Source organism: Cyprinodon tularosa, unplaced genomic scaffold (assembly GCF_016077235.1).
Source record: "Cyprinodon tularosa strain WSP-4 unplaced genomic scaffold, ASM1607723v1 ctg430, whole genome shotgun sequence".
Classification (NCBI taxonomy): domain Eukaryota; kingdom Metazoa; phylum Chordata; class Actinopteri; order Cyprinodontiformes; family Cyprinodontidae; genus Cyprinodon; species Cyprinodon tularosa.
In genome coordinates, this window is record NW_024039153.1 from 408,863 (window position 1) to 430,659 (window position 21,797).

Genomic DNA, 21,797 nt, shown 5'->3' on the forward strand with positions numbered 1-21,797 from the left:
TAAAGTCAGAATTCTGAGAAAAAAGTCAGAATTCTGAGATTAAAGTCAGAATTCTGAGATTAAAGTCAGAATTCTGAGATTAAAGTCAGAATTCTGACTTTAATCTCAGAATTCTGACTTTTTTCTCAGAATTCTGACTTTAATCTCAGAATTCTGACTGAATTCTGACAATAAAAAAAGTCAGAATTCTGAGATTAAAGTCAGAATTCTGACTTTAATCTCAGAATTCTGACTTTTTTCTCAGAATTCTGACTTTAATCTCAGAATTCTGACTGAATTCTGACAATAAAAAAAGTCAGAATTATGAGATTAAAGTCAGAATTCTGAGAAAAAAGTCAGAATTCTGAGATTAAAGTCAGAATTCTGAGATTAAAGTCAGAATTCTGAGATTAAAGTCAGAATTCTGAGATTAAAGTCAGAATTCTGACTTTTTTCCCATACTAAACTGAATTTTTTTTTTTAAAAACAGTTAACTTTTTTTTTTCAGTGGCCCTAATCCTCTTCCATAGTCTTATATATAAGTACCAAGTGGAATCTTATGGCAACAACCATAATGGTCTGTCTGTAAAAGCTATTATCTAGATGGTTCCCAGAGCTATATCTACAAGTCAGGAGACATGAAAAAAAGTCTAAAAAACATTTTCTACCACCTTTTGATTTCACATTAACCTTTGCTAGTCAGTCACTAAAAATTTCAAAAAAAGTATTTTAAAGTTTGTGTTTATAATGTGAAAGAAGAACAACGACAAATTGCCTCAATTATATGGAAAGTAGTGATTAATTTGACTTTCTTGTCTTTTCTTTATGAAACTCTACAGTGCCTGGGAGTCTTTTCAGGTGCAAGGACAGTGACTCAATCAACTAAATGAATGAATGAATAACCTGCAGGCTATTTGAACGTAAAATGGAGGTGAGCAAAAATGCATAAATCAAACAGAGACCTTTGTTTCTCATGTCAGCTGACTCAATCAGTTTCACTTGTAAATGGAAAAAACTCAGGCATACAGCTCACATAATATAAAGTAAAATCATCCTCTCAGAGGAAGTCTTCAGATCCTCACAAGCTGCTGCATTAATGCATAGGCTGCGCCGCATCGAACCCAAAGATCATATTCACTGGATTGGGTTTCACAGCTGCACATAATCGACAGTATTGTCCTGGTTTTCACCGAGTTAATCATCACGACTCTCTCCATTCACAAAGCGAATCCTGTCGTGACGGAAAGAGCTGGCTCTGAGCAGACTGTGGGTGTCTTAGAGAAGGCAGAACAAGCCTCGGTTTCTGCAGCAGCCAGCATCTAGCCGCATGCTGTCTTTTCACTGAGCTTCTGAATAGAGTCACGGTGTAGGAAGTGTACATTCAAAGTGTATCGGAGCCATGTGATTAGAGCCTTTCAGAAACACTTCTGCCTTTCTTCTCTTCTTGGCATATGCTGCTCTACTCCAGCAGGAGACCGGATAATAGAAGTATATAAATACATGTCCTTGAATGACCAGAATGCAAGACTTACAGAGAAAGACAACTGAATGATCATCTCAATGAACACTTGTAAGGCTTTTCTTGACCATATCCAGTTTTCTTTGACATCTGACCTGCAGATCCTGATGACAGGAAGATAAATAATCTGCTAAATTACTAGATTAGACAGATATTACATAACATGCAGCTGCAACCACATGTAGCCAGATAATGTAAACCACAACACACCTTTTCTTTTCTCCCTATCTGAAATTACATTAATTTTAATCTTTGCTGCAGGATTAAACTAAACACAAAAAATATAAAAATGAATCATATTTATATGTATTAAAAACATAACTCTGAAGTAGACAAAACCAAATACATTGCTTGTTTATGCTGCTTTTATTACCATTATAATAATGGTTAAAAGATTATTTAGAGATATTCATAGTCATAAAAAAAAAAAGAAAATTAAAAACAATCCACTGTACTTTGTTTCCAAGTTTGAAGACATTTCACTTCCCATCCAGGAAACGTTATCAAAGCTTTTTGAATTGAAAAAGCTTCGTGGAATGGAAGCGAAATGTCTTCAAACTTGGAAACAAAGTCCAGTGGATTGTTTTTAATTTTCTTTTTTGGAATGACTTTGACCTGGATGACTGAGAATCTTCAACAGGAAATATTCATAATCAACCAATAATTAAGGCCATGAGTCCAGTTTCCAACTACTCTCTGGGTAAGAAGCCAAAAAGATGTTGAACCTCTGATCTAGCAGGTATTTGAGCTTCTAATTCCAAACAAAAAGCAAGTCTGAGGTTTTATTTCAGGCCGCCATCTCAAAAATACAATTTACTTGCATGAAACCACGGAAAAATATAAATAAATCAAAGAACTATGGAAGTGGATTTCTAGATCCATAACGGGGTCCCGTTCATCTCTTAAAACGGTTATATGGAAGAGCAAAACAATGGGAATCCTTCTCTCCAGGAGCTAGATATGTCCCACACATATGTTTCTTTGTGTTTTTGTTTCAAAAGGCCATATTAACATATTGAAATATGCCTTATTTTAATCGTTAACAGCGGATGCTGCTAAGTCTCTTCACAGGACCAGCAGATTCTGCAACAGCATTGCCCCCAGTTTAGCTGCGTCGAAAAGTGGGTCTGATGCACGTTGATTAGTGGGTAAAAAGTAGTTTCAACGTGTTTTTAAGTGATAAAGTCCACCATCTGTGGGCGTGCTTTGGTGGTGCAGTGGTTAGCGCACACGACACATGTAAAGAGGCCTTAGTACTCGATGCGGCCGACCTGTGTTCCACCTGCATGTCTCTCCCCCTCTCTCATACCCCCTTGCCATGTAACCAAAAAGAAAACTTAATCTGTGCAGTCAGTTCATCCAGATTACTTTCCTGTCTTCAAATATTGTTTTACTGTTGGAGACGCTCAGACCCTAAAACCTGAACTGCTCAGACCGCCGTGCACCGGCGCTGCTCTGTCACTGGAAATCCCAATAACGTCAGCCTCTGACCCGGTCACTTGTTTTCCGTTACTGTTAGCAGCGGCTGGAAGGCTGGACGGAATAATAAAAGCAAACATATTTTGCCATTTGGTTTTAAAATTGGAAGTAAAGTTAGGCGATAAATTATTTCAGGGGAGTGATCATAGCGATCTGCAGCTGCAGTGCTGTGTCGGTCTCCCTGTAAACTCCCAGTTCAGCTTATCTGATTGGTTGATGTGGCGCGTTGAGCAGCAAAAGTTGAATTTTTCCACCTCCAGCAGCTTCTAAGGTGTGTCAAGCTCATCAGAAGCTCGTGAGGCGTGGCTTTGGCTGCTCAGACGCACTCCAGGACCATTTGCTGCTCCTTGATGCATGTCAGCCACATACTTTGCATGTAAACTAGCTGCTTCTGCTGCCTCTGCTTTTTGCGGTCTGAAAGTAGCATAAGTCTAAGTCTTAAATAAGTCCTACAGCAACATAGACCGAAAGGCGCAATTAGCAAGAAAGAAGTCATATTTTTGAAAGCAAGGGAAAGATGTAAAAATAAAGATCATAAGGTGTTTGATGATGATCTGTTGACGTCTTTTTAATTTATCTTTGAGGACTACAGGGGATTAGCTACCAAGCCTACTAACAACCTGACAAGTAAGTGACATCTTGGTGGGACTGGTGCATCATGGGGAAACCATGCACTGGAAATACCAAAACATTAGCCGGATGAGGGTTTTGGGAGGTTTTTATAAAGCCCTTATATAAAGATGAAGGAAATAAGTGGACAAGTCAAGTGGTTAAAGGAATAGTACACCCAAAACATGATTAGCCTTCATTTTCTACTCACCCCCATGCTGAACAACACTCTGGAGTACTTTTTTGATATCTCAAATGCATCTGGAGATCCTGAGTGGGTAGCGTCCATAATTTACTCGAAACGAAGTCATTTAGAATGTTTTTAGAGCATAAACAGTAGTGTATAGGATTTTCTAAAAGCGCGTTCACGAGTCTACGGAAACCACGGCAGACCAAACCAGATGAAAGTGCGCATTCAGCTCGGCAAAGAACTCATTCTCTTCCTCAACACTGAAGTCCTCAGAAATTTTTCTTTCGTTGTTTCTTTCTTTGCACAGGTAAACAGCACATTTCTTCTTCTACGCATGCATTATCGGCAGAGTGCGCACTTTCATCTGGTTTGGTCTGCCGCGGTTTCCGTAGACTCGTGAACGTGCTTTTAGGAAATCCTATACACTACTGTTTATGCTCTAAAAACATTCTAAATGACTTTTTTTCGAGTAAATTATGGACGCTACCCACTCAGGACACTTGGAATACATTGGACGAGCAGTATGGAGGAATATTGACACGTTTTTTGTGGACTTTTATGGACCTTTCTGCCTCGGGCGCCATAGACCTCCATTATTTGAATGTCAGCAGACAGCAAGAAGCCTCCCAGATCTCCAGATGCATTTGAGATATCAAAAAAGTACTCCAGAGTGTTGTTCAGCATGGGGGTGAGTAGAAAATGAAGGCTAATCATGTTTTGGGTGTACTATTCCTTTAAAAGAAGTTTTATGAAACCCTAAATAAAAAGTTTTCACTGTATTAGCAGCCAATCAGCAATCAGAGCCAGTCAAAGGAAAATGGTTTATCTGTGTTTGGTTGATGAACTTGATGTTTGGCTCTCTGGGATCATGACAGCCAGCTCTGTGTGTGGAGTGAGGAAGCTGCTGCTCTGCTTTCAGACACACAGAGAGAGATAGAGGGAGGAAAAGCGCCCTTAAATGTGGGCTGTTGTGTAATCCCTCCCAGGGCCCCTTTGCTATTTTTGTGCCTGGATCGCGCGTCACGGTTGGGTATTTTCTCTGGTGACTTGCTCGCATCAATAGATCTTCTAATGTACAACCGGTCGGCCAGCGGCTCCAAAGCTGATGGGAATATTCCTCACTAATTTCTTTTGTTGTTATTCTGATCCGGACATGAGGAGGACGGGGGGGGGGGGGGGGGGGGGGGGGGGGGCAGGCAGGAGGAATGTCACATATGACTGTCGACATGGGAAGGAGGACTGTTCAAATGTCAGGTTTGTATGAGGATTATATTTGCTCTGTTAATGTCAGCTGCTGTAGGACCCCCCCCCCCCCTGTCATTGTGATCACTGTTGATTCATCCCTCCTGCTCTGCTGCTGAAGGCAGGGTTTTACCATCCAGCTTGTTTTCCAGCCCGCCATCTCCTTAAGATATTTATGGATTGGTTGTCACCCCCCCCCCATCCGTTCCCTTTAATGGCCAACTTAGCCTCTAATGATGTAATGCATAACGATGCTCTCCATGCACCACCGTTCGCCTGTTTGGTGGAGGTGCGCTCCTCCGGAGATCACGTCTCTATCCGTGTGAACATACTGTACCGCCGTCAGCCCACGTTCATCCCTAAACCACCCACTGCCACCCACCTGCCTCCTGTTGTTCCACGTCATTGCTGCTGTGTAACATATTTTGGTGTAGGTGAGTGCATGTTGTTGGAGCTGTGATGGATATGAAGGAGGGAGGTGAACTAAAAGTCTGACTGTCAGTGAGAGTTTTGGATGTTTCTGCTCTTCCAATCCTTACTTTCAAAGGTATGCATTGTTTGTTAGGGTCCTAACTTATTGTCTCTCTGCATCCTTATTTCCTTTCCTGGCTCACATAGGATAGAAACTAACCAATGAGGTCACCTTGAAGGGGAGCTCCCAACCAGGCCTCTGAATGTTGTCCCCCCTCACTGTGAAAACCTCCTTTAGTGTACCTTATCTGTAAACCTCCCCACTGAATCAAGGGCCAATCTGTCAAGCCTCCGCCTCCACCTTTCCCATCATTCATAATACTCTGCAGTAGCTGCCAGTCTATTTGAAGCCAGAGGCACTAAACCACAAATCAGATGCTGTTTGTCAGGTAGAAGGTCTTCCTCACGGCCGCTTTCAAGCATCATAGGGCATCTCGACAGTCACCTTGGATTTCCGTCCTCTAGCTCGTGCTTCAGCAGTGCGCGTTGTGCTAACAAAGAAATGGATGAGAGCCAGAGCAACAGAGCCGAGAGTTTGTGGATGTCCTAATTAAGGGGAACTCGGAGGGTTTGAACCAGATAATCTTACATAACCTCGTTAGGGAGGACGTTGGATTTGATAGTGAGAAGATGGAAATGACTTGTCCTCAGGTACCCATTCTTGTGGCTTGAGGTGGAGATGAGGTGGAGAAACCTGCTCAGTTAAACCAGATGTATTTGCCTACAGCTCAGCATGTGCTGCCGGTGTGAGAGGGAAGACTATAGGCTCAGACAGGTAGAAAGATTTCAGTTCACTTGGAGGCAACAGACAAACCTTAAAGGAATAGTACACCCAAAACATGATTAGCCTTCATTTTCTACTCACCCCCATGCTTAACAACACTCTGGAGTACTTTTTTGATATCTCAAATGCATCTGGAGATCTGGGAGGCTTCTTGCTGTCTGCTGACATTCAAATAATGGAGGTCTATGGCGCCCGAGGCAGAAAGGTCCATAAAAGTCCACAAAAAACGTGTCAATATTCCTCCATACTGCTCGTCCAATGTATTCCAAGTGTCCTGAGTGGGTAGCGTCCAGAATTTACTCGAAACGAAGTCATTTAGAATGTTTTTAGAGCATAAACAGTAGTGCATAGGATTTCCTGAAAGCGCGTTCACGAGTCTACGGAAACCGCGGCAGACCAAACCAGATGAAAGTGCGCATTCAGCGTCTGCTCTGCCGATAATGCAAGCGTAGAAGAAGAAATGTGCTGTTTACCTGTGCAAAGAAAGAAACAACGAAGAAAAATGTCTGAGGACTTCAGTGTTGAGGACGAGCATGAGTTCTTTGCCGAGCCGAATGCGCACTTTCATCTGGTTTGGTCTGCCGGCTTCCGTAGCGTCGTGATCGCGCATGTGCGCACTTTCAGGAAATCCTATACACTACTGTTTATGCTCTAAAAACATTCTAAATGACTTTGTTTCAAGTAAATTATGGACGCTACCCACTCAGGACACTTGGAATACATTGGACGAGCGGTATGGAGGAATATTGACATGTTTTTTGTGGACTTTTATGGACCTTTCTGCCTCGGGCGCCATAGACCTCCATTATTTGAATGTCAGCAGACAGCAAGAAGCCTCCCAGATCTCCAGATGCATTTGAGATATCAAAAAAGTACTCCAGAGTGTTGTTCAGCATGGGGGTGAGTAGAAAATGAAGGCTAATCATGTTTTGGGTGTACTATTCCTTTAACAGGTGGATCTGAATACATTTAAACACCAACAATATATCTGATTTCAGGCATTCAATACAGAAATTGAATGTTAGTGTTTAAGTCAAGACCAAACCAACCAAGACCACAAAATACTGAGAGCAAGACAAGGCCAAGACCTTTAGAGGCCGAGACCAACACCATATAAGTTCTTGGTCCTGCTCCCTAAAGGTCTTGTCTTGGTCTCAGTATTTTTTGGTCTTGGGGTTGGTTTGGTCTTGACTACAACACTACTACATTTCCTATTTAAACACTGGTGGATATATTTCAGTTAATTTAAAAAAGAATCTCTAAAATTAAGATCTTTAGAAAAAGTTATATTACATAAGAGCTATTGAAAATGGTTTTATAAACAGTTGTGGATGTTTCTGTCAGTCTGTGGCACTGAGTTGTTGACGAAGGCCTGGGTTCTATAATAGCTCAGCCTTTCTGTTGTCTCCCATCTTGCTCTTGGCAATAATCTGTAGATGGTATGGAGGGACCGATATATTGCATGATACATGTAAGTATCGCTGATTTATCTGTTCATTCAGCATGCATTGCTGCACCCTGTATTTGCTATCCATTGTTAATGTATTCAAATTTAGACTGGGGTAACATTTCTTATAATTGTGTCACTATTATCATTAAAATGGAGCAAGAAATAGCAATATTGGCCTCAAGAATTTCCCCTCCAAAATTGGCAGCACATATCGTGGTTAGAAAATAATAGGTATTGGTATCAGCCTAAAAAACATGTATTGATCTATTTCTACTATGAGGTTTAGTTCAGGCCAATTAACTGGCTAATCCAACTTTGTAAGAAAGTCATTAAAGTAGGTTTGGCTCTTAAGCAGGAGGTGTCAAATCTTAATGGAAAATGAAATCAGCATCTTCACTCACCAAATTTAGGTATAAGCGGCTCTAAACTTTTAAGTGAAAAGGCTGCATGTGAACCCCCTTCTCTGAAATGTTCTTTTATCTGCAAATCCTGGATCTTTTTTCTCAATAGAGCATAAAAGGTATTTCTAATACTGTATCAGCTTCAGAAGCGGTACTTCTGAAGGCTGATTTTATTGCTGATTTAAGGCTGATTTTATTGCTGTTGGATATGAATCTTTTTCTTCCCCACTTTTTAACCTTGCCTGCAAACTGAAGTCTTGCCGTATTTGTGCATTCACAGATACACGAGAATCTATCTTGTACCACACCCACTTCAGCTAATAGAAATAGATCCAAAATGGGTCAGCTAAACACATTGTAGTATTATGGTTTATCATAGGATATATAGCTGTGATAAAAAACAAGAGCTGCTGAGTCTACAGCCGAACCAACATAAACATGCCAGAGCAGGAGGATGTATAGAATACAAGAATAGAATTCAACTTTATTGTCATTAAACTGTCACAAGTACAAAGCAATAAAATTCACTCTGCATTAAACCCCTCTCTTTGGGGAGCAGTGGGCTGCCACTGTGCGGTGCCAGGAGAGGAGTCTAGGGGTTAAGGGTCTTGCTCAGGGCCCCAGAGTTGTAGTCCGTGGGAGTGGGGCTTGAACTCAGAACCTCTGGAGCCCAAGTGCAATGCCCTAACCACTAGGCCCCAAGCAGGGCTGTCACAAGCTTAAGTTATTGTTGTCTCTATTGGTGTCTGCTACTATTTTATCTGTTTCTGTGATTGGCTAAACTTTGGTAGGTGGGCACTAGGTGTTGCTTCACCCAATCAGCTTGCAAGGTTCTACTGAATTTTCCACCCAGACAGATGTGATGGGAGCAGTCCCAGATTGATAAAGAGTTGAACCAAACCAAAGTGTTACACATAATTAGTTTGGCTTAAAGGAATAGTAAACCCAAAACATGATTAGCCTTCATTTTCTACTCACCCCCATGCTGAACAACACTCTGGAGTACTTTTTTCATATCTCAAATGCATCTGGAGATCTGGGAGGCTTCTTGCTGTCTGCTGACATTCAAATAATGGAGGTCTATGGCGCCCGAGGCAGAAAGGTCCATAAAAGTCAACAAAAAACGTGTCAATATTCCTCCATACTGCTCGTCCAATGTATTCCAAGTGTCCTGAGTGGGTAGCGTCCAGAATTTACTCGAAACGAAGTCATTTAGAATGTTTTTAGAGCATAAACAGTAGTGTATAGAATTTCCTAAAAGCGCGTTCACGAGTCTACGGAAACCGCGGCAGACCAAACCAGATGAAAGTGCGCATTCAGCTCGGCAAAGAACTCATGCTCTTCCTCAACACTGAAGTCCTCAGACATTTTTCTTTCGTTGTTTCTTTCTTTGCACAGGTAAACGGCACATTTCTTCTTCTACGCTTGCATTATCGGCAGAGCAGACACTGAATGCGCACTTTCATCTGGTTTGGTCTGCCGCGGTTTGCGTAGCGACGTGAGCGCGCATTTAGGAAATCCTATACACTACTGTTTATGCTCTAAAAACATTCTAAATGACTTCGTTTCGAGTAAATTCTGGACGCTACCCACTCAGGACACTTGGAATACATTGGACGAGCAGTATGGAGGAATATTGACACGTTTTTTGTGGACTTTTATGGACCTTTCTGCCTCGGGCGCCATAGACCTCCATTATTTGAATGTCAGCAGACAGCAAGAAGCCTCCCAGATCTCCAGATGCATTTGAGATATCAAAAAAGTACTCCAGAGTGTTGTTCAGCATGGGGATGAGTAGAAAATGAAGGCTAATCATGTTTTGGGTGTACTATTCCTTTAAGAGATTGCCCACTTTTTTCTTCCACATAACTTTCCATCAAGCTACGCAAATACCCTGTTATCAGCAATCGTCTTTGGCTTAACCTGCTGCAGGGTATATATGACTGTTATCAGACTTCCTCAGTATACACGTCATAACTTAACACTTTTGTGTTAAATGTTGGGTTTTCACCCCGAACAAACTGAATTTATTAGATTAAGTATGTTGCTCTCTGTAATGGATTGATATGAAGTCTGATTTACCCATTTTTGTGTATTTAAGTAACTAGTAATTTAATCTTTCCTGGATATTCTAATCAACTTATTTATTGAAATGTAGGAAACATTTCATGGTTGTCACGTATTTTACCAAGACTTGCACAGATGGAGACAATTTAAAGGTTAAATGATCAAATCTTCATGTTTTTCTTTTACTTCTAAGACACTACCTGGATTTTCCAAGAAAAAAAGGTTTTCACCTTGCAGAACATTTAGGTTTTGGATAAATGAAGGCCCACGGGTTTGAAGCACTAAACGCTTTTTTCTTCTTATCATGTTGTTAGCTTAAATTATTTTGTGAATTTATTTATTCCCTGCTGCTAATATTTTGTTTATCCTAAACTTAATACAACCAGATTGAATACATGTGTTGCAGTATAACATAAATACATTTTGAAATGTGGTGGACTCCATGAGCGGTCAGTAGGTGTTCAGTATTGTACTTTCTGCTAGTGTTCATATGTTGTATTATGCCTTCATACTTACAAAGAGAAAAAAAACTTACTTATAAAACTGGCTTCCTTAAGTACAATTTAACAGACAGATTCTCTCACATGCACAAAATAGTCATTTATATTCATTGGTGGATTTTACTACATAGCTGAAGTCCACCATTTGTGGTTTAAATAAATTTGGGATGCCTGCCAGGGTTTACATGGGGAACCTTTGGAAAGTTTTTTTCCATTCCTGCTGCTGTTCAGCTTGTTTTGCATTTTATACTCCAGTTTAATGTGGGAAAGTTTTAAGACATATCCGCAAATAGGTCTCTCTCTGCTTCTGACATTTTGATACATTTATGTGCTACTTGTTTGTACTGTGATATCCTGGGTTGTTTTAATCCTGTTTTTTTCTCTTTATTCTTTCAGGTGACTCCTCCCTGCTACTCACATATATGTTAATAAGGTTACACAACACGCACTGTCCTTGAAAACAGATCAAAAGTGAGCTTACTGGATTCATGGAGTCACTCAAGGCTACTACAGGGGTGAAGGGCTCGGCTGAGGATCAGCATAGAAAGATGGCTCAGAAAAAAGGCACATCTGAAGCTACCCTGAGACCTTCAATTGAATCAGAAAGCAAAGAGTGGCCCCAAGAATTAGAAGAAGTTCAGGGCAAAGACATATGTGGTTTTAGTGAAATGTCTGACTCAGGGAAATCTCTGCAATATGAAGACCAGCTATCAAATGCGCAGTCCACAAGCCATCCAGACTATGAGGTGTCTTCATATCCCATACAGCCCACAAAGCCCCTCTCTGGTGGCAGGCAAAAACATTTAGCACAGTCTGCAGGAGCTGTGAGTCAAAGAAAGTCGCCCGCTTCGGCCGAAGTCCAGCAACAGTGTCCCCTTTCAGGGATGGAGCAGGTGTCAGAAGCCCCAACTAAATTGGAGCAGAAACCACAGAAGCCAGGAAAGTATGTCTGTGATTACTGTGGCAGAGCATGTGCCAAACCCAGTGTTCTTAAGAAACATATCCGCTCACACACAGGGGAACGGCCCTACCCATGTGTCCCCTGTGGCTTCTCCTTCAAAACCAAGAGTAACCTGTACAAACACAGAAAGTCCCATGCTCACTCAGTCAAAGCTGGAACAGTGACATTATCAGAGCTTGGATCTTATAATGCCAGTATGGAGCAGGGGTCTATTGAAGGGGAAGGAGAGTTATTTTCTGATGCTGAGCAAAGCACGGACACGGACGAGGACACTCTTAATGACCCATTGCTGCTACTGGACTCTCCAATTGAGGGATCAGATAACACTGCTGTAAAAGTGCTAAATCTCATTGCTCAGAAAAAGGGAGCCACGTCAATGTCAGGTCAGGATGGTTCATCCCAACGCCAAGAAATCAATGCATCTCCTGTCACTTCCGAGGCCAGTCGTGCAATCCAATCTTCGACGATCAAACAGAGGCTTGCTCTCCGGCTGTCAGAGAAGAGAAGTGGAGACTCAGAGCAAAATCTGTCCCTTCCAAGTCAGTCAAGCAAGGGTAGCACAGACTCTGGCTACTTCTCACGCTCCGAGAGTTCGGAGCATCAGACTGGTCCTCCAAATGCTAATGCAAAATCCTATCAAGAAATCATGTTTGGGAAGTGTTATCGACCAAGCCCTAAGCAGACATCATCTTATGAATCTGGAGAACTTTCCGAGAAATGCTCTGAGAAGGGTGTGTCCCGCGTTTTCACTCAAGAAAAAGATGCAGTTGAATCAATCAAAATAAACACCAAGACATTTCTTAAAGAGGAGTTGAAAGAGTTGCAGGTAGATGCTGGATGTGATATGGGGCCTCTGATCCGAAGCAATTCAATGCCAGTATCATCGGCTGTATGCCTAACAATGCCCCAAGCCCTGAGAGGCAGTCACTCTTTTGATGAAAGAGCAGGCACAGGAGGCATGAGAAGACTAAAACGTCAAGGTGCTATTGAGATATCTGTCCACGATGGTCACTCTGAAGCTGAAAGCCATGGAAAAATTACAGAGGTTTGTCCCTCTGGATTAGACATGGAAAGCTACACCTCTTTGGCACTCGGTTCAACTCAACACAAACATGCAATTGAACTGGCAACACGGAAGCGTCGCAAAGAGAAGAGAGAGGAGGAGGACTTGCTAGGACAATATGAAGGCCACAATAAGCAGTATGAGGAAATGCTTCATTTAGGAAGAGACTATGATATAAAACAGGCAGCAATGGGAATAATGGCTTTAGGGAGGGGACATTTGGACAGGTGTGACATGGACATATCCGTTTACCCTGAAATATCAGGCCGAAAAACCCTAGGAAATGTAATTTCAGTTATCCAGCACACAAACTCAATAAACAGGCCCCATACTGATCTGTCAGAATCCATCATATATTATAGTCAACGACTTGAAACTCTGCCTTCATTACAAAAAATGGAAACCAGTGAATCATTTGAAATGGAGCATGACATAAGGTTTGGCCAATCAGTTCAACTAGGCCCCAAACTAGTGCGACAGCCAAATATACAAGTCCCAGAAATCAGGGTCACAGTTGAACCTGACAGTCCAGAAAAAGCCCCAGAAGTGCCAGTGAAGGAGCCGGAAAAGCCAGTGGAGGAGTTTCAGTGGCCTCAAAGGAGTGAAACCTTAGCACAATTCCCTCCTGAAAAACTCCCTCCAAAGAAAAAAAGGCTTCGCTTGGCTGAAATTGAGCACTCTTCTGGCGAATCAAGTTTTGAGTCTGCTTGCACTAGTTTGTCTCGAAGCCCAAGCCAGGACAGCAACTTATCCTATAGCTCTACTTTTTCCTTTGACAGAGAGGATAGCTTGAAATCAACCTCTCCAGCCAGGCAAGATGATTTTGGCAAACCTCTTGAGCTCTTAGCTGTACCAGGGTGTGGGCACTCCCTGTCTGTCCTTAGCCAGCGTCAGCAGCATGAAATGAGACGCTCCTCCTCAGAGCAGGCACCGTGCAACCAGCACAAGGAGTTCCCAGAGGTCCGCAGCATATCATTTGACTATGGCAGCCTTTCTCCAACCTCCAAAGTTAGACACGTGGACATTAGTACTCTAAAGGAGAGAAGGAGGGGAAACTTGGTGCGGCAAGAGTCACTGAATATGGACGCTGAAGTTGCACACGTACCCTCACAGGTGTTTCCACAGTACCTCAGCAGCAATTCCCCTCCTTTTGCAGCAGCCACTGTTCTGCCACAGATATTACCAATATTTTCTGTTGGGAACACATTTCCCCAGCTGCCTAATCCCAGCCTAGTAGTTCCTGTTAGAATTCAGACACATGTGCCATCTTTTGGCAGTATCACGTACACCTCTTTATCTCAGATCTTTGACAATCAGTATGACAGTATTAGCTCCACAACGTCCCCCCGCCTGAGTCGAAACTCAGGCTTGTCTGTAAATCTTGAACCTCATAATGTGCGCTCAAAGCAGCCTACAGCTACCAACCTGAGTGTTGAGGCCCTGGATTTGTCATCAGCTAAACTAAAGACAGGCATCCCTCTGTCTCTGACATCCAGGACTATATCGACTACTAATGCCTCGAGTGGAGGAACAAACAAGAGGATGCTATCCCCTGCCAGCAGCTTGGATCTATTCATCGAGGTGAAGCAGCAAAAACGAGTAAAGGAAGAGAGAATGTTTGGCCAAATTGTGGAGGAACTGAGTGCTGTAGAGTTGGGAAAATGTCATTTGAATGAAGACAAAGGGCACAGGTCAGAGATCCAGGTTCCACCCACACATGTCACAGGTGATGCCTGCAGGACTTCATTCGTCGCCCACCAAAAAATGTCTGAGACCACTGAATCTGAAAGCGCCATGGAAAGTAGCACCCTGGAAACGGGTTCTCCCCATTACTTAGTCATATCAAGCAGCACAGCAAAGGAACGGGTGCAGATGGATGCTGTAGCACAGCTTAGTACCAGTCAAGACACCCTGATGTCAGGGGCAGAGAATTCAAGAGTCTTATCTCAGTTTCCAAGCCTTCGCACAACAACAGGAGTGAGTTGGTGTTACCTCAACTACACAAAGCCTAGTTGCTTGCAGGGCGACTCCCCTTTCACCTCTGCCTACGCAACATGGTGTGCAAGCTCCCATAATCCCAACCCCCTGGAAGTGAGCACCAGCATTGCTCTGGCTCTGCTACGGTCCAGACAGAGGGGAGACAAGGTTATATACTCCATAGCAGCAATGTGCCAGCCTGGCACAGGGAAACTAGTTTCATCGCTCATCCTCTGGAGACAGACCATGGAACAGGTGAGTAAATGATCCCATCTGTTGGAAGGCTGAGATGAAAAAAAATGCTAAACTAAATCATGGGTTACCTGAGGGGAGAAGTGCTTTTTATAGAATATGTAATTGGTTTTGCTGATTTCATCTGTTTGTAAAAAAATGATTAAATTAGTACCTCAAACTGTGCTGAAAGCCTTTCATCTCAGCGAGAGATAGCGGTTCCAAATGCATTTGGTTTAAAGGGCACTTTTACTTTCAAACTGGAAAGCTGCTCACATCAGTCATTTTAGAAAAGGTTCTGCAGAGTTTTATTTTGATAATCCTCTTGCTTATTTGGTTTTGGCATAAACCAACCTGTATCAGCGAAAGCCTTATAACAGGGTGGCTGTGTTGTCTTCTTTGTGCATTGATGTCTTAAAAAAATTAATTTCAAGGGAAGTTCAGTTATAAGGTTAAACACAGTCAACAGCTGACATGAAGTAGACAGCTTCTATAGTGACTTCGCTAACAGAGAGTTCACCAAGAGGCAGAAGCTAAAGCCTCCCTAATAGACCCTGAGATTAGAGTAGCATTTTAAACAGAGATGGATGCTAAAGTAAGAGTAGCACCACTTCATCATTATTACTCAAGTAAAAGTATATTCTAAAGAAATTTCACAAGTAAAAGGTAAAAAAATATTTGGTAAAAAGGCTACTCAAGCACTGAGTAACTGATCTACTTACTAACCAGGATCATAACAACTGATGTAATATTAAAACTTACAAGATCTATAGTTTTAGTATTTAAGGATAGATTAAATTAAAGCATACTGTTGTTTGTATTTTCATTTAATCTCTAAATGACACAGCTGACTCATCATATGGGAAAAAAAACATTTAACCAATAAGCCTTGAGTGCATTAGAGTCAGTGTGTCACTCGATGGTGCATATTGGTTTAGAACCATATTATTTTTATTATGTGAAGTTACTCACAATGGGTGGTGTAGCCAGATATTTTACTCAAGTAAGAATAGTAATACTTCATCATATTTTTACTCAGTGAAAGTATACTAGTACTAAAAGTTTTTTTTTTTTTGTATTTACTCCAGTAAAGTAACTGAGAAAATGTAAGTATTTAATAAACACCTTCCGTTTGAATCATAAATGTTGGTGATTAACACAATTTTCTTTCTGATTCAACAGTCTTATGGTAGTTTAATTTAAAATATGAATGACTTTTACTCCACATTCTTTTTATATTAATAATTAATAAGTAATAATAATATTCCTTTACATGTTCAGATTTGAGTATTTTTTTCCCGATAGGATGATGTTTGTGAATTCAATGCCTCTTATTGTTCTTCACACCATAAATTGGCATTTGTGTAAACAACTGCCAAACACAATTTGTGAAAAGATTCACAGGTTTACAGAGACTACCAAAATGTTTCTGAAATAGGATTATCATTTGTTGATTATTTGCTCTGAAATAACCGGAGGCTGTGCGCCAATGATTATCTGATGGTGTAAAACTTTTCACTTACAAAAGTAATAATACATTTTTTCTTTTATCATAGAACCATACACGTTCCATTCTAAGTGTTCTTCATAAGGGTGTTACAGCCTCCAGCCTGCATTTCTCAATTTTGCATTTCTGCCCTTTGGCTTAGTATAAATTGACAAATGTAAACATAAGGGTGGGTTGAAGGATCATAAAACTTTATGTGGATAAACTACTATGATGTGCTTGACCTACAGGAAGGGTTCCTGGAAGACGATATAGGTCTTGCCTCCAGGTGGACAACCTCTGAACTTATGCTTTCAAGCCTATAATGAAGCACAAGTAGTATGGGCAAGCTTCACTAGCTGCCCATACTAACTTCCACGCATGGCTGTCTAAAATATCTCAGTTCATAGGGACTTCCTTATGCCTGTACATGAGAACGTTAGGAAAAGTCCAATGGCATAAGAGAATTGCTGAACTTATTTTGACATTGCAGCCACCTCTTTGGTGGAAAAGTACATCTCTACCACGAACTGCTTTGCATGCCAGGGACAGGAAAACCTCGCAAAAGAACACAGCATACAGTTTGATTCCGCAACAGAACAAGAGACAAGAGACGTGGTCCGTGTTCTTGATAATGTTCTAATGGCATTCAACATATTTTGTTTAAGAGGAAAACAGGGAGCCTCTTTTGCATGTGGACAATTTGAATTCAGATGTGAGGCTGCTCTGTGACAGACTTTTCTACTAAATGAACACAGCAGAAGAGTAATCTACTGCAGAAAAGAAACTGACCGCCTGATATCTGTGTTGAAGAACCTCTCTTTAGAACTCTATCTCTTAAAGCAGGGGACTTTGTCTCTGTGCAGGCCACCTGAATCAAATTAATTAAAGGACAAAAACACTCTAAGATACCTGCAGTGGGCTTTTCCCAGGCTGCAGCATAATGCATGTTTGCAAAACATGGGTGTAACACCATGTGTGACACTTAATATGTAATGCATCAGGCCTATCAATTCTTTGCCAACGTCGAATGGGTGCTAACATGGTGTGTGTTTATCTAATTCAGCTGCAGAGGAAACCGGAGCCCAAAGAGGTGGACATTACCTACGGGAAGAAGGTGAAAGACATCAGCTGCAGAGCCAAAACAGCCAAGGAGGAGTGGAAAGAGAGGGAGGCATCTGCAAACCAGCCTGTGCCAACACGAATTAAGATCTTTGAGGGAGGGTAGGTTCCCGTAATGCTTGTCAATGTCATTTGTACTGCAGTTATTTTTAGCACTAGCAACTTCATGCACAAGCAACCTATCTATTTTCTGTTTAAAACTGAGCAGGTCAATGTTTATTTCCTGCCTCTTTAAGGTACAAGTCCAATGAAGACTATGTGTATGTAAGAGGTCGAGGCCGGGGGAAATACATTTGTGAGGAATGTGGCATTCGCTGTAAGAAGCCAAGCATGCTGAAGAAGCACATCCGGACCCATACAGATGTGCGACCGTACATCTGCAGGGTTTGCAACTTTGCCTTCAAAACCAAAGGTGGGTTAGTCCTAGAAACTGCAGCGGTAGATGAAAATAAATATTTTAAAGTTCAAATCAGAGAAACCACATACAAGACCAGGTAGAACAAGTCAATATCAAATTTACAAAAAGAATATTTGAAAAACTGACAAGTGAGACTGAATCTGAACTTATGGTCGTTATGAAAAAGACTATGTCTTGTAGAAAACTTGCATCTGTAGATCAGTAAATCTCTTTTAACACATCAGCACCGTACCATAAAATGTATTGATAGCACGGTTATGCTGCGGGAATGCAAACATTGAGATGTCCATCAGGACAATTCAATTCAATTCAGTTTATTTCTATAGCGCCAAATTCACAACACATGTCATCTCAAGGCACTTTACAGTTCAACCAGATCATACAGTCAAATTGATACAAAGTTTTCTATCTAAGGAAAACCAGCTGATTGCATCGACTCAAATACAATCCCTCACACTAAGCATGCTTGTAGCGACAGTGGAGAGGAAAAACTCCCTTTAAACAGGAAGAAACCTCCAGCAGAACCAGGCTCAGTGTGAGCGGCCATCTGCCGAGGCCCACTGGGGTTCAAGGAGACAGAAGCAGAGATACAAAAAGCAGCTGTAAAAGGCGGCCCCGTCCAGGAAACACACAGCCAGGCAGACAAGCTCCAAGGCAGCTCCCATGCCAGAGGACGAAGAGAGCACATCCAGCCAGTCACGGTCAGAGAAACAGGACCACTCTGGAAAACAGGCCGATCTCCAACATCTACAAACAAGGGTGTTGATGGAAGCAGCACAGCTGATGTTTCTTTCCAGGATGACGTCACAGCCAAACAGGAACAGACGAGGCAAAGCTACTCTGAGGAAAAGCAGAGAGAACAGAAGGTTAGAGATTGAACTAACAGATTCTGCAGTTAGGAGAACAGAGAGAGAATGAAGCAGAATGATGAAATGGGGGTCCCTATGTCCTCCAAAAGTCTAAGCCTATAGCAGCATAACTATAGAGATAGCTCAGGATAACCTGAGCCACTCTAACTATAAGCGTTATCAAAAAGGAAAGTTTTAAGTCTAGCCTTAAAAGTAGACAGGGTGTCTGCCTCACGGACTAAAACTGGTAGTTGGTTCCACAGGAGAGGAGCCTGATAACTAAAAGATCTGCCTCCCATTCTACTTTTAGAAATTCTAGGAACCACTAGTAAACCTGCAGATTGAGAGCGAAGTGCTCTGTTAGGAACATAAGGAACAATCAGATCTCTGATATAAGATGGAGCTTGGCCATTTAAGGCTTTATATGTGAGAAGGAGGATTTTAAATTCTATTCTTGATTTAACAGGAAGCCAATGAAGAGAAGCCAGGATAGGCGAGATATGATCTCTCTTTTTAATTTTCATTAGAACTCTGGCTGCAGCATTTTGGATCAGCTGAAGGCTTTTAACTACAGTTTGTGGACTTCCTGATAGTAAAGAATTACAATAGTCCAGCCTTGAAGTAACAAATGCATGGACTAGTTTCTCAGCATCACCCCTGGAGAGGATATTTCTAATTTTTGCAATATTCCTCAGATGAAAGAAGGAAATTCTAGAAACCTCTTTGATATGGGATTTAAATGACAGGTCCTGATCAAAAATAACACCAAGATTTTTTACTTTATTATCTGAAATCAGTTTAATCCCATCCAAATGAAGTGACTGGCTAATCAGTTTCTTTTTCAAAGACTCTGGTCCAAAGACTATAACTTCTGTTTTGTCTGCATTCAGGAGCAGAAAGTTAAGAGTCATCCAGGTTTTTATGTCTTCAAGACATGCCTGTAATCTATGTAATGGGTTAGCTTCATCTGGATTTATAGCCAGATATAGCTGGGTATCATCAGCATAACAGTGGAAATTAATCCCATGCTGTCTAATAACTCTACCAATTGGGAGCATGTATAAAGTAAAGAGAATTGGTCCTAGCACTGATCCCTGTGGTACTCCACAGGTAACCTTTGAGCGTGTTGAAGATCTATCATTAACATGAACAAACTGAATTCGATCAGATAGATAAGATTTAAACCAGTCTAGTGCTGTTCCTTTAATTCCAACAAAATATTCAAGTCTTTCTAAAAGAATATTATGGTCAACTGTATCAAATGCAGCACTAAGATCCAACAGGACGAGCACAGATACAAGTCCATTATCTGAGGCCATGAGAATATCATTAGTGACTTTCACCAGAGCTGTTTCAGTGCTATGATGAGCTCTAAAGCCAGACTGAAACTCTTCAAAAAGTTCATTATGGTGTAAGTGATCGCAAACTTGTTTGGCAACTACTTTCTCAAGAATTTTGGATAAGAAAGGAAGATTGGATATAGGTCTATAATTGACCAAGTCATCTGGGTCAAGAGACGGTTTCTTAAGCAGAGGTTTAATTACAGCAACCTTAAAAGCTTTAGGTACATATCCCTGTAACAGAGATAGATTAATCACATCTAGAATGGAGGAGGAGATCAAAGGGAATACCTCCTTAAATAACCTGGTTGGAACTGGATCTAACATACAAGTTGAAGGCTTAGATGAAGACAATAATTTTGCTAATTCAGAAAGTTCAACTGGATCAAAGCAGTCTAAACCCGGTTCAGATTCCATGACTACCTCAGGTACAATCGCGGATAGAGGAGTGCTTATGATTTTATTTTTAATAAGATCAATCTTATTTATAAAGAATCCCATAAAATCATTGCTGCTAAGAGCAGGTGGAATGGACGGTTCAACAGAGCTATGGCTCTGGGTGAGTTTGGCAACTGTATTAAAAAGAAATCTAGGATTATTCTTATTCTCCTCTATTAATGAGGAGAAGTATGCTGCTCTTGCTTTACAAAGGGTCCTCTTATACAGCATTAAACCATTTTTCCAGACTAGGAAGGACTCCCGCAGGCCTGTGGAGCGATATTTTCTCTCCAGTTTCCTAACATTTTGCTTCAAAGTACGCAGCTCTGCATTAAACCAAGGAGCAAGCTTTCTATTTTTAACGGTTTTCATTTTCAAAGGAGCTGCGTTGTCTAAGGCAATACGCAGAGAACTAGCAACCCCATCAACAAAATCATCAACCTGTGAAGGGGAATAAGCTATGCTTTTGCACTCTGCAGCACTGCTCAGCGACACAGAGGAGAGAGAAAGTGAAGCAGATTCTTTAAAATTTATAACTGCACTTTCTGATAAAGATCTACTAAAATTGAACCTTCTTTTGGGGGAGGAGAACTCTGTTAAAGTAATCCTGAAGGTTATTAGAAAGTGGTCAGAGAGGACAGGGTTGTGAGGAAATACTGTTGTTTCTTCACATTCTATGCCGTATGTCAGCACAAGATCCAAAGTATGAAGATGAGAATGTGTGGGACTATTCACATTTTGAACAAAGCCAATAGTGTCTAAGACAGCATTAAAGGCTGCTCTTAAGCTATCGCCTTCAATGTCAGCATGGATGTTAAAATCTCCCACTATGATGACCCTGTCAGTATTTAATACCAAATCCGAAAGGAACTCTGAAAACTCATCTAAAAATTCAGAGTAAGGACCTGGTGGACGATACAAAGTTACAAAAAGAAGAGGTTTTCTTGCCTTGAAATTTGGATCAGGGAAATTAAGGGTTAAATGTTCAAAAGAGTTGTAGGTATTAACTGTTTTGGGAGTAATCATTAAGTCAGACTGGAAGATTGTTGCTACTCCTCCTCCTCGCCCAGAACTTCTGGGTATGTGAAAATTTAAATAGCTTGAAGGAGTTGCCTAATTTATGCTCACATAATCCTCTTGCTGCAGCCAGGTTTCTGTAAGGCAAAACAAGTCAATGTGATTATCACAAATCAAGTCATTAACTAGTAGACTTTTAGGGGAA

The 21,797-nt window shown here is 41.3% G+C and overlaps 1 protein-coding gene across 3 annotated transcripts in view; it reads left to right on the top strand.

Annotated features, from left to right (window-relative positions):
• Positions 1–21,797, top strand: part of hivep2b (HIVEP zinc finger 2b) — a 37,852-nt gene that overhangs the window by 8,486 nt on the left and 7,569 nt on the right. For 2 of the 3 annotated variants that reach the window (XM_038299560.1, XM_038299562.1), the window contains exons 1-4: positions 4,950–5,030; positions 11,088–14,947; positions 17,476–17,633; positions 17,768–17,943. In XM_038299560.1, coding sequence (XP_038155488.1) covers positions 11,180–14,947; positions 17,476–17,633; positions 17,768–17,943 — 4,102 coding nt within the window. In that variant the 5' untranslated portion in view covers positions 4,950–5,030; positions 11,088–11,179. Of the gene's footprint in view, positions 1–4,949; positions 5,031–11,087; positions 14,948–17,475; positions 17,634–17,767; positions 17,944–21,797 lie in introns of those variants that run through there. The other variant, XM_038299561.1, reaches the window with a different exon arrangement.